Source organism: Hyperolius riggenbachi, chromosome 8, assembly GCF_040937935.1.
Source record: "Hyperolius riggenbachi isolate aHypRig1 chromosome 8, aHypRig1.pri, whole genome shotgun sequence".
NCBI lineage: Eukaryota > Metazoa > Chordata > Amphibia > Anura > Hyperoliidae > Hyperolius > Hyperolius riggenbachi.
This window is the reverse complement of record NC_090653.1, coordinates 133165768-133179759: the sequence shown is the minus strand read 5'-3', so window position 1 is coordinate 133179759 and position 13992 is coordinate 133165768. Positions and strand designations below refer to the sequence as shown.

The following is a 13992-nucleotide window of genomic DNA, read 5'->3' as shown; positions in this document are numbered from 1 at the left end:
CTCCCCCTATTGTTTCTCCTAACCTCAATACTTGTATCTCCTAATCTCAATCCCCAATATACACATAACCCTAACCTTTCTTACTCACATTTCATCATCTTCTTCCATGTCTTCTCCTATACACTTAGTGCTCAATCCAGCTTCACCCATCCCATGGGCAACCCCCAAAAATTGGACAAAATTCTTTGGTGAAAGATCTCGCAGCTGACAAGTTTAGAAGGGGGTGTTAATTTCAGGAAGTCCACTAGTGGATTTTCATTTTTTGAGCAGGAACTATGGTATATTATTAGCCGCCACCAGTAACAAAAGTCACTATGCATATAAACAAACATCCAGCCGACTATCAGCAAAAACTCGGTATACAGAGGCGCCAGAGTAGAGTAAAACGGTTTAAAAACCGCTTAAAAGCAGAGGGGGATGTTAGGGTGGACTTACCTCCCTCTTACAAAAAAAGAAGACTCACTTGAGTCTCGATAAAACAGAATTGACAAATAAGTTATTCAACTCCACAAATGCGACGCGTTTTGCGGGTGTGACCCCGCTTCCTCAGGCAAAAACACTCCCTCCATGGGAACCCCGACACTTTCTGTTGACCAAATACTCCCCACAACAACTCAAAAAAAACCCACATTCATTTTACACACAACCCAGATACTCAAAGCTCATGTATACTTTTATTATATACTGTTGGCGTGTTTATATGGTTTTTAAAAACACTCATACTGTTATATCTTACAGTTTTACACCTGAATCCATATGTATACATTATGCAGGAGAACAGAGGTGCTAAAAGGATAAAAGGAAGCTAAATGAGCTTAAAAAAACAAATTCTTGGTAAATAGAGGAGGTAGTGGTGGACTTGCCTCCTCCAAGTAGACACACAACTACTGTAGTAAAGACAGTCAATATATTTTATTTATGTACTCCAACTATGCAACGCCTTTCGCAGGTTTGATCCCGCTTCATCAGGCAATAACAAAGGAGCAATAGCATATGTGGTCAGTAGAAGAGCCAGGCACAGAGGTTTCTGCACATGCGCGGCCTCTCTTATTACCATAATACTGAATTAGGGCTGGTGCACACCGAGCGGCTTTTTCAGCGTTTCTGCAGCCGCTTGCGGCTGCGGATCCGCTTGGTCAATGTATTTCAATGGGGTGGTGCATACCAGAGCGGGAGGCGTTTTGCAGAAACGAATCCTCCCGGGGTGAGGCATTTTTTGGATTTCGGATGCGTTTCTGCCTCAATGTTAAGTATAGGAAAAACGCAAACCGCTCTGAAAAACGCCTGTTCAGAGCGGTTTTGCCGGCGTTTTTGTTACAGAAGCTGTTCAGTAACAGCTTTACTGTAACAATATATGAAATCTACTACACCAAAACCGCTACACAAAACCGCAAAACGCTAGCTGAAACGCTACAGAGAAATAAGAAAAAGCGTTTCAAAATATGCTAGCATTTTGCGGATCTGCTAGCGGTTTTTGGTGTGCACCAGGCCTAAGGCCTGGTGCACACCAGAGGAGTTTTTCTGAGTGTTTTGAGTTTTTAAATCTGCTGCTAATGTTATCCTATGTGTCTGTGCACACTGGAGCAATGAGGTTTTGTAAAAAAAACCATAGCATTACATTGGGAAGAGCTTTTGAAACCTCTAAAAGCTCTTCCCAATGTAATGCTATGGTTTTTTTTACAAAACCTCATTGCTCCAGTGTGCACAGACACATAGGATAACATTAGCAGCAGATTTAAAAACTCAAAACGCTCAGAAAAACTCCTCTGGTGTGCCCCAGGCCTTACATGCTGGCTTGCTAAACTGGCAGAGCCGGGTTTTGAACCCGAGTCGCCTGTGTTGGACGCAGAGCCCTTAACCATTACACTATCCAGCCACTGCTGGATATCCCATATCCCAGCCCCTGCTGGGTATCCCGTAACTATCCCACTGGAAATACTCACTTTCCTGTGTGACGTTAGTCACACTTCCTGTTACCAAACACTTCCTGATTAGACTTTAGTCCTGTCAGTTTAACCTCTCTCCCTATTTAAAGCAAGCCTCACTTCATAGTGACACAGAGGCGCTCAAACCTATTGCTTGACCCACTGAGGTAAGTTATCCTATACTTTATGCTTGCAGTTTATATTAATCCTTTTTGTGTCCATATAAAGCTCTATATGCTTTCTGGGAATAGACCGTGGCCTATACCTAGCTCTACCATGTAACTGTTTCACTTTGAGACATACAATATGAACCCGCTAATCTGTGAGCATTAAGCCTAAGCTATTTGATTTCTGACATCTAAGCTTGTTCGCATGGCCCTGTGTTTATGTGGGCCAAAAATGTTTTTTTGTAGCAATGCTTTATGTAGCAATTATTTTATGTGCTTTCTACCAATTATCTGCTCCGCCGATTGTTGCAATTCTGTGGGTAGTATATTTTGTTTTTATTCCAGTTGTGCTCCCATTTTTGCCTGAGGAAACGGGGTCACGCCCGCGAAACGCGTCACATTTGTGGAGTTGAATAAATTATTTGTCAATTCTGTTTTATCGAGTCTTCTTTTTTTGTAAGAGGGAGGTAAGTCCACCCTAACATCCCCCTCTGCTTTTCAAGCGGTTTTTAAAACGTTTTACTCTCCTCTGGTGCCTCTGTATACCAAGTTTTTGCTGATCTTCTAGTCCACCCTGGGTGGAGGGGTGCATCCCCATCTACTATCTACAGAGAGCGACTTCTTAACCTGAGTGGGGTCCTAATGCTCCCCACCTGCATTTAAAGTGGTTGCCTATGGGTAACCCGTGTTTGTGAGTATATACGCATAAAATTGTATTGAACTCTTCATTTTACCTGACAATACTGCACCATATTGGGCTCTCAATTCTCTTCTTGTTTTTAAGCATCCAGCCTACTATGGAGATGAAGAGATCTCTATTAGTGGCATAGCACCGATGTGAGCAGCCAGCTGCTGTGTTATGCAGAAGGAAGGCTACATTGAGAAGTATGTTGGCCAATGGATATGTAAAAATTGCTGAACCTTTATTGGTGCATGTATAAAGGGAAGCAGGTAATTTGGGCTCCGACCGCCGTGCAGTAAGATGGGTGCTGCATAGACCGCAATGTTATAGTATAAAGTGTCTAACAGTAGATGATTTTTATTCCTGTCCTAGTCATTTATTCGAATCCAACATCCTGTCATGGCAATTGCTGAAGACCTTCAAAACCGAATAAACAGTAAAAACAGTGAAAGCCTGATGAGCCTCTAAGATCGTGGTCTGTGATACGCTCACTGTACTTGAGTGTACACTGATCCATTCTTTATAGATGGCATAAAATGCAGAGAGGCATTATCAACTAAGTAACCAAACCAAGGCCAGAGAAGCTTTCCTAAACCGTCATAGATATTTCCATTACCTTTTCCAACAGGTGGCATCCAGTAAACCCCATTCTAGCTTAATGAGAAGGGGGCCAAGTGGAAAATCCATTTTAGCTTTAATAATAGGTGTGAGGATTATCCAGGATATAAAACCGTGCACACATTTCTGAGTAGTCTGGCACGATATTCCCTTTTATAAGAACATACATTCAATGTAGTTCAATACCTTCAGTATTTCGAAGCCTATAATAAAGTTATCCCGTCTGCCAGACCTCCGCCTCCTCGGGGCTGCCTGATGTAAAGAAACAAGCACTTCATCTTTCTCCTTCGATACTTCGAATATGTACTGAAGAAAACGCAAATAAGATTAACACAGGCTGGTTATTATACAAGAATACCTTATTATCTCTCTTATATTTTCATAATGAGAAGGAATGTCATAAAGAAATCACTGATGGTACATCCCACTCTCACCCACTCTCTCATTTCTTTTTCAGTTTTGGATAGATCTATTGAAGGGTTAGAAGGACCTTCATAAGATTTTTATTGCAGTCTGTGACTTTATTGCAATCATCCTCTCCTGTCCCGCCAATCTATTATTGGCAGAGTGGCAGGAGGAGGTCGTACGGGATGGGGGTAGACTGACTCAGAGCTCATCCTATAGCATTGCTTTATAGATGATATTATTATATGAAGGGGTTTTAAAGGCTCATTGGGGAGATTTTGTAAGATTCATCAGGACCAATAATGTAGGTAGGCTGGTTTTATATATGGAGGGTGTATTTTGTAAACTTCAGTAATGAGAATAACATACGTAAAGTGATTAGAGCGTAATGCATATTTTACGCACATGATTCTCATTACTACAGTTTAGTGAATATATCCTAAAGCAATGGTCTCAAACTCAATTTACCTGGGGGCCGCAGGAGGCAAAGTCAGGATGAGGCTGGGCCGCACAAGGAATTTCACAATCGCGGCGCATCGCCGCCTCTGCCAGCCTCTCTCACTCTTCCTTCACAGAGAGGGGCGGGGAGAGGCGGCGATCCGTGCGGCGAAAGCTTTGCCCCTTCCAGGAAATGCCGGCGGATTGCCCCCAGGGCGATTTGGGGGCTCTGCAGCCCTCGTTTAGCGGCGGGGATGCGGCGGATTGCTTGGGAGCACTGAAGCGAACTATAAGGAAGCTTTTGCCAGCGAGGGCCACAAAATATTGTATCGAGGGCCGCAAATGGCCCGCGGGCCGCGATTTTGAGACCCCTGCCCTAAAGTGAAGATTCAGGATTGGCTTATCATAGCTAAAAGGCTTTTCTTTAGATGTGAGGATCTTTAGGGTGTAGCTCTACAAAAAAAAAAAAACAAAAAAAAAAAAACATACAATAACATTTTAAAGGGAACAATGTTTAATATTCAGTCCACTCTCACATGCTATCAAAAGGATGTTATGTGTGATATTGTTTATTGGAATACATAGGCAGAAGGGAATAAGCTCTGTAAGGAGAAACATTGATGCCTAATGGGAGTTATGCCCTTTTGTACTACTGAAAGAGTGCTTGGTTTGTAAGCCAAGCGTCCTCTGCTGGGACAAAGTGGATTTATGAGATGGGTACTTTCATCCCTACAGGTGTAAATCATGAATTTTATGATTATGATCAAAATGGTCTGGTTATTTAATTATGAAATGTATACATTGTAGGAGGATGCAATGATCTGATATTTATGAGTTTATTTTTATTTGTGGTATTTCATTTTATTGTTTTTTTTATTTGTTAAGTATTTATTTTATTTTTACTTTTTAATTTCAAAATTTGTATTATTTTATTATATTTTGTTAAAGGACCACTATCGCGGAAAATTGTAAAATTTAAAATATATGTAAACATATACAAATAAACATATATTTATATACAAATATGTATATACAAATATATACAAATATGTACATATATGTTTCTCCCAGAGCAAATTGAGCCATAAATTACTTTTCTCCTATATTGCTGTGACTTACAGTAGGTAGTAGAAATATGACAGAACCGACAGGTTTAGGACTAGCCCATCTCTTCATGGGGGATTCTCAGCAAAGCTTTTATTCTTTATAAAGACACTCCCTGAAAAGGATTTATACAATGATGCTGGTCAGCCTCCCTGCTCGCTGCACGCTTTTTTGGCAGTTGGACAGAGCAACTGCCATTCACTGAATGCTTTTGAAAATAAAGAAAACACTGAGTATCCCCCATGAGGAGGTTGGCTAGTCCAAAACCTGTCGGTTCTGTCAGATTTCTACTACCTACTGTGAGTGGCCGCAACATGAGAGAAAAGTAATTTATAGCTCATTTGACTCTGGAAAAAACGTACTCCTTAAGCTCCGTCAAAGTCATCAAATTTGCGGATGACACCACCATTGTTGGACTCATCTCCAACAACGATGAGGAGGCTTACCGTCACCAGGTCGAAAGTATCTGCAACTGGTGTAGGGTGAATGGGTTGATCCTCAACACCGCAAAAACTGTTGAGCTGATCATAGACTTTAGGAAGCGCGCCCCCACCCCACCCCCAATCCATATTGAAGGCATGAAAGTCGCTCGACTCCCCTGCGCTCGTCTCCTGGGCACAACCATCTCCACCGACCTGAGGTGGAAGGCCAATACCACCTCCATCCAGAGGAAAGCCCAGCAGAGACTATTCTTCCTCCGCCAACTGAGGAAGTTCGGTATAGACCAGAAACTTCTGACAAGCTTCTACTCAGCCACAATTGAATCTGTCCTGTGCTCTTCTATATTGGTCTGGTACGCTGGCTCCTCTGCCAGTGATAGACACAAGCTACAGAGGGTCATCAAATCGGCGGAAAGAATCATTGGAAAACCTCTCCTCCCGCTGGACCTCCTCTACAACACCAGACTGTGCTCCAGAGCTTTGGGGATCGCTAACGATCCCTCACACCCAGGCTCTCGCTTCTTCAGTTGGCTCCGTTCGGGCCAGAGGTATCGGTCCATCTACACCAGGACCTCAAGACACAGGAACAGTTTCTTGCCCTCAGCAGTCAAATCACTGAACTCTCTAGACTCACTCCCATTCCCCTCCACCACCGCACCGTCCTCCCATCAGCCTGCTCTTCAACTAGCCAGAACCGTTCTCCCTCAACTAGCCAGAACCATCCCTTAAGCATGTCTGCATGGCAGATCTACATATTTTCTCTGTTGTGTATCACCACTGTACAACATTATGTTTGATGTATGCTACCTGTTATCTCTGTTGCCTGTCCTTTTCTGTACCTGCTTTGTGCTAAGCCCAATTCCGGGCACGACCAAGTCGTGCTTGGCGATAAATAAAATGATTCTGATTCTGATGTGTTTACACTTATTTTACATTTTATGATTTTCGTAATAGTGGTGTATATATTTATTTCTCTACCTCTAGAAGCAGGTATTTTGTATTCATTTGGTGAGAGCTGAGCAGGTGGTGCTAGATGGAGCCCTTATTGTTTGATTCATGTCAGATAATAAGGAGTTATGCGGAATCAGGTGGAATAGATTGTACTCTAGGAACAATGGCCCTTATTCTATTCACTTTTTCTCCTAGGAGATAATTTTTTATCTTTTGTTTAAAATAACTTTTAAACACTTTGGAATTTGAAAAGTAGGTGAAAAAGTGCTGTCAAAATTATTTTGTGTATTTACTTGCTTGCTGGTTGCTTACAGACATTTTATTGATAAGGTGCCTCTAAAGACACTGAAACATATTGCTATTCAATGGCACATGTTTTGGTGATGTCACCTTGTATGTGCAGCTGTCTACTTCAACATTTGCAGAATAAGCAGAACCACAGCGGGGAAGGGAGAAGCTAATGGCCAGAGTTTTATCAAGTAATCACAACAGAGTAGTCTGACGGCGTGAAAACAACATGGAGTAGTGACACTAAAGGTGCGTATACATGTCCAACTTTTCCAACCAACTACTGCTAAAACCTGTTGGTCGTTTAATCTAGTCCATTGTTCTATCCAGTCCATAGTCCATTATCAAGTTGGTTAAACGTCATGTAAACGAGGATATCAGCCGCTTTGTTGGTCAGTGTGTACAGGACGTTTGAACAACTTGTTGTTTGCACTTGAAGTCGTTTAAACGACCGGTTTAAATGGCAATCAGGCGTAAAGTTGGACGTGTGTATGAACCTTTAACCTTCCCAAAAATAGCTTCCAACATATAACTAGAGGTCTGGAGAACACTGTATCCCTATATGTATTTTATGATTACACTGAAAAACGGTTGATATCTAATTGAAACCACTCCTGAATATATACAGTAACTTGTCTAGTTCTAAGTCATGTTTTATAGTTTAGTAAAAGTATCTTGGAGAGTAGAAATTACTTAGATATAAATGATGACTCATTTCTACTGGATGTGACCAGTGGCGTAACTACCAGAGAAGTAGGTCCTATTGTCAAAGGGAGGCCAAGAGCCCGTTTCCTAAAAGGATGCGGCACACGTGCTGATGAGAGTTCGCATCTGTATCTCTTTGCCGTGCCATGCATGGCTATTGCGATTCTTATGTGTGCTGCGGAAAACTGCAGCATGCATCATTACCCCCCTCCCCCAAATGCAGCTTATTGATTTCAATAGGCTGCGATTCCGCATCCAAATTCATGTGTGGAAAATGGTCCTCTCCTCCTGTCTGCCTTGCTCTCTCGGCTGTCACATCATAAGAATGCCAGCTGCAGGAGATAGATGGCTGGACAGTGAGGCAGATGGGAGGACTGCAGCATTCCAAAGTTAATGCTGGAAGGGGATGCATTCATTACTATTGAGGGAGGGGAACAGCACTGCAATGTATGGCTGCATGGGGGGGGGGGGGAATTAATTCAGTAGGGGAGAAGAAAAGTTTTCATGATGGTCACACCTGTTTTAGAGGGGTCATAATGATTGCACCCGTTATGGGGTGGGGGGTTGGGCGAACTTGGGGAGGGGTAACTATCTGCTGGAGGGCCCCTTAGTTATGCCCTGCATGTGAAGTATAATAATGTAGATATAGCTTCCTTTTCTGTACTGTCTTTTAACTCCAGCAGCATTTGCTTCTATATGCCTGGATGTTCTTATGGTCACTGTATTTAAAATTCTAAGAGGACTTGTTTCAAAATATATGCAGTGAAACTGAAAACATATTTGCACTGCATGTGGATACAATGCAATAGATTATACTGTACAGTATAATTGTGCTGTCACAACAGCCTCCTTTAATGTTATTTAACATTATTTATATTCTTTGTATTAGTATATTCCAGTCCCCCTGCAAGATTTAGTTATTTAGCATTTCCCAACTGTAACTCCCTGCTCAACAGCCTTGTCTAGATGTTTCTGCAACAGTTGAGTTCAGTTAGTGAGGAGATCCTGCTGTGCTTGTAGTCGCATCATATTTTTATCTATGAATATGCTCTAAAAAACATCTTTGTATGCTTTCAACGCAAGTAAAGATACTACAGATTATACTTGGAGTCATTATTTCATCGAGTAAACTGCCTGTGGAGGTTTCTAAATCAGTGTGGAGTTATACTGCTATACAGACTGGGTCTTCTGGAGTATGCCTCACACATAAAGCGGGAATTCGAAACAGAACAGTAAAAATATGATATCTGCAAGAAGGTAATGGGATTTCCTGTCATCTCATCAGTAAAGGACTGATCTGCAATACGATAAAGGATTACTTAGCTACACCTCAAACACAAATCTACAAAGAGTAAATAGACGTTCAGCAAAAAAGTACAAGAATTGCCTGTCTGCCTTCCTACAGTGAATACAGTGAGTACAGACTGCTTCAGAAATTGTACATTTCTTCTGTTTGGGACTATCGCTATTAAGTTTAAAAAAAAAAAAAAAAAAAATCACCCAGTGATAAGATTCATAAGCATCATATCTGCAACCATAGAGCATGTCTATTTCTATGCATTCTATTAACATGGAAGATGAATTAATGCTCGGTCAAGATGATTCAGATAAACATGTTGTACTGCCTGAGAGACCAAGGCGGTCAATACATCTTTCTCTAAAGGCAAGAGAGAGGTATGAAGCAGAAAGTGAAGGAATGTTCCATAGTCTGTCTGAATTGTGGATAAAAACGCTGCAACACATATCTGATATTGAGAAGACTGGCAGTAATGGAGAGCAATTAAACAATGCACTTACAAGACTTAAGAAGACATATGAAAATTACAGGAAAATCTCTGAAAAATATTCTTCCTTTCTATCGCAAGTTAGTACAGAACAAGCGTCAAAAGAGTTGGATGACTTTACCACCGCTGATCAACAGAGACATGTTGCGTTTATGGAAGCGAAGTTACAGTTAGAGAATAGGATAGCAAATTTGATCGAAACTACATCCTGTACCTCTATTTCTTCTAGACACTCAAAAAAACTGTCAGTGCAAGCAACCTCTCACAGATTTACTAGATCATGCAAATCGCTGCAGTCACTCTCCCAGAGGTCATCATTAAGCATTCAGTTAGTCAAAGCCCGTGCAGAAGCAGAGGCTGCGAAAGCACAATCTTATTGCTTTGAACAAGAATCGACTCTTAAAGCGGACGCAGCACGCAAACAGGCGGACGCAGCACGCAAACAGGCGGAAGCACAGGCAGAAGCAACACGTGTGCAGGCAGAAGCACAGGCAGAAGCAACACGTGTGCAGGCAGAAGCAACACGTGTGCAGGCAGAAGCACAGGCAGAAGCAACACGTGTACAGGCAGAGACAGAGGCCCAGTTAGAACTTCTGCAAAAGAAAAGAGAAGAAGCAGCAGCTCTAGCAAGGTTAAAGGTCTTCGAACAAGCTGTGGAAGAGGAAGAAGGAATTAATTACCCTAGCCTAAAGTCTGCTGACGATCCTGCTAAACGAACTTTGCAATTTGTTATGAACCAGAACAATGGATATACTCCCCTGCATACAGCTGAAGTCTCTACACCTACCTGTTCAGCAAGTAAGCAGCCAGAATGCATACCATTAAAACATGAATCTCAGCTTAACACTGTACCTTTGAAGGATTCTGCTATGCTGTCCAACACTACAAGTCCAAGAGAACAAATCTATACACCTTGTCAGACCTCAGCAAGATATAATCACAAAGAAATATCACAACCAATTGGAACAAATCCCATGAATCTCATAACACAGTCTTTTTCAAGCTCCCATGCTCCAAACATCACACAGATCAAACCCTCGCCTGGAGTAAACACATCTGCATCTCCATTCTCTCCATCACCACTGGAACAGCACAAGCCACATACTGTCTGCAGTGGTGACGCATTTCCACGTACAGAAATAAAATCAGAAAAGTCTGAAATTGTAGAAGTTGGCAAGTATATGATTCGCCGAGAGCTTCTTAACTCTGGACTAACGAAATTTGATGATCAACCAGAAAACTACAGAGGTTGGCGAGCTACATTCAAGACTATAATCCAGAACCTGGAGATTGAACCTATAGGAGAACTTGACCTACTTATCAAATGGTTGGGACCGCAGTCATCAGAACAAGTTAAAAGACTGAAATCTGTTCATTGCGATGATCCAGCAATGGGTCTTAACATAGTTTGGGAGAGATTAGAGAGAGTTTATGGATGTTCTGAAGCTATTGAGCTTGCCTTATTCAAGAGACTTCGAAACTTCCCAAAACTGTCTAACAAGGACAACCACAAGTTTCAAGAATTAAGCGACCTTCTTCTTGAAGTAGAAAGAGCCAAGGCAGACCCACACCTTCCAGGTCTTGTCTACTTGGATACAGCTCATGGTGTAAACCCAATTGTACAGAAGTTGCCACCGAATATTCAGAGTGAATGGGCAAAGAAAGGATCTAAATATAAACAGGACTATAAAGTATCCTTTCCACCTTTTTCTTTTTTCTCCAAATTTATTAGAGACATAGCTACTGTAAAGAATGACCCAAGCTTTTTATTTTTTGATACTACAGTTCTTCCTTCAACATCTTTAAATTGCGATACTCAAGGCAAGTTTAAGGACTCACGGAACTCTATCTATGTCAAGAAGACTGGAATCTTCTCAAGTTCTCAAGACTCTGATTTTAAACCACAGCAAGTCAAGGAAAATGATCCTAGGTATCAATGTCCTATTCATAACAAGCCACACCCTCTTAGAAATTGTCGTGTGTTTAAACAAATGCCCTTTGAAGAGCGCAAGTCTTTCCTCAGAGAACACGATATTTGTTATAGATGTTGTGCATCTACAGACCACTTTGCTAAAGACTGTAAAGTTCTTGTCAAATGTTTTGACTGCAACAGTGATAAACACATAACGGCTTATCATCCTGGTACTCCCAAAGAAGTGCTTCAAACTGCTCAAGCCTCAAAGATTACACCAAGTTATGGCGGGGAGAGTACTGAGGAAATGACAGCATCTGTATCCACAAAATGTACTGAGGTATGTGAAGAAGGATTCCACAGAAAGTCATGCAGTAAAATATGTCTGGTCAAGGTATATCCAGAAGGACGACCACAGAGCGCAGTGAAGATGTATGCTATCCTTGACGACCAGAGCAATCGTTCATTAGCAAGTCCAGAATTCTTCAACGTGTTCAATATTCAAGGAGAAACCTGGCCCTACACTTTACAAACTTGCTCAGGCCTGGTTAAGATATCTGGAAGAAGAGCACATGGTTTTGTGGTAGCATCTGAGTATGGAAACACAGAATTTTCACTTCCAACACTTATCGAATGTGATCAGTTGCCAAACAATCGAGAAGAGATCCCTACACCAGAAGCGGCTCTTTATCATCCTCATATGAAACACATAGCCAGTTACATTCCACCGCTTGATGATGATGCAAAGATTCTCCTTCTTTTAGGCAGAGATATCCCAAGAGTCCATAAGGTGCGACAACAATGCAATGGACCAAATGATGCCCCTTATGCACAGAAACTAGATTTTGGATGGGTCATAATAGGAGATATTTGCTTAAATACATTTCAAGAGTCTTATGATGTGTTCTCATGCAAGACCAGCATCAGAGAATCTGAATGCACCTTTCATTCACTTAAACATCCTTTTAACTTTCAAGTTCAGGAGAGTTTCAGTTTAAAGACTTCATGCGATGTACAAAAGCAAATCAGTTGTAAGAACAGTTCTCATCAAGACTTTGGTGACACTATATTCCAAATAACTCGTGATGACAATAAGACAGTTCCTTCCATTGAGGATAAAGAGTTCATAAACATCTTGAATAATGAATTCTTCAAGGATGAAACTAACAGTTGGGTAGCTCCTTTACCGTTTCGTTCACCAAGAATTAGGCTTCCAAATAACAAGAAACAAGTTATTTCTAGGCTAACTTCACTTAAAAAAATTCTGAAGAACAAACCCGATATGAATGATCACTTTATAAAGGCAATCACTAGCGATGATGGAAAGGTTCGCAAGGTGAAAGTGAAGACAGCAAGAAATGGTAGTGTTAAGACTTTGTTTAGACCCATCACGGAGACAGTCTTACTCCTGCCTTCAAATGAAGATGTCTTATCTACTCGATCCAAGGGAACAGCCTGATATGCCTTCGAGTCTACTGAGTTACATCCTTTCTCCAGTGATGGAAGATTCTTCAAAGATCTGCATTCAAGAATTAATGTTTATGTTTTATGTTTTCTCTCTTCTCTACAAGTCTTAATTATACTTATAGTTTTCAATGTTAAATTGTATTATATATAGTGGTATCTACCGATACCAAGCGGGGAGTGTGCTGTCACAACAGCCTCCTTTAATGTTATTTAACATTATTTATATTCTTTGTATTAGTATATTCCAGTCCCCCTGCAAGATTTAGTTATTTAGCATTTCCCAACTGTAACTCCCTGCTCAACAGCCTTGTCTAGATGTTTCTGCAACAGTTGAGTTCAGTTAGTGAGGAGATCCTGCTGTGCTTGTAGTCGCATCATATTTTTACCTATGAATATGCTCTAAAAAACATCTTTGTATGCTTTCAACGCAAGTAAAGATACTACAGATTATACTTGGAGTCATTATTTCATCGAGTAAACTGCCTGTGGAGGTTTCTAAATCAGTGTGGAGTTATACTGCTATACAGACTGGGTCTTCTGGAGTATGCCTCACACATAAAGCGGGAATTCGAAACAGAACAATAATCAAGGTAGAAATATAGGAACTGAGCACTGTTCAGTAAAATATCTATGAAGTTGGGGTTCCATCTAGTGGCAGAAGGAGTTTATTGAGTGAACTTTTCAGTACAGATGATATTGAATCACTGACATAAGGAGAAATACAGTACATGTTTTAGGAAACAGTAATTGTTCTCAGATTGTCTTTTTTTTTTTATTCTGGCAAATCAGAATACATGTTGGTATCCATTTGTGACACCCTCATCGGTATATTTATGACAGTTTTTATATATTTTTTACTGCAATTAATAATACATAGGGGTTGATTCATTAAGCTGCACAGCTAAAGCAGCTTAATGAGAGGAGCGCGAGTTATGCGCACGCTACGTGTGGTAGCACAGCATAGTGTGCACTGCTAACGTACTTGCGCTACTTCTAAGTAACGGCCGCTCCACTGAACCCGCCCTGAGCCCCGGCGGGTTCAGTGGCTTAAATGGAGGTGAATCCCACACTTTGATTGGCCCAATGGGTTGCCTGTTACTTGACAG

General features: G+C 41.2%; 1 protein-coding gene across 2 annotated transcripts in view; it reads right to left on the bottom strand.

Moving 5' to 3' along the window:
• CAPN6 (calpain 6) overlaps nt 1-13992 on the bottom strand; it is a 174266-nt gene that overhangs the window by 16326 nt on the left and 143948 nt on the right. For both annotated transcript variants that reach the window (XM_068251113.1, XM_068251112.1), the window contains one exon: nt 3579-3698. In XM_068251113.1, the coding sequence (XP_068107214.1) occupies nt 3579-3698 (120 nt within the window). The remainder of the gene's footprint in view (nt 1-3578; nt 3699-13992) is intronic.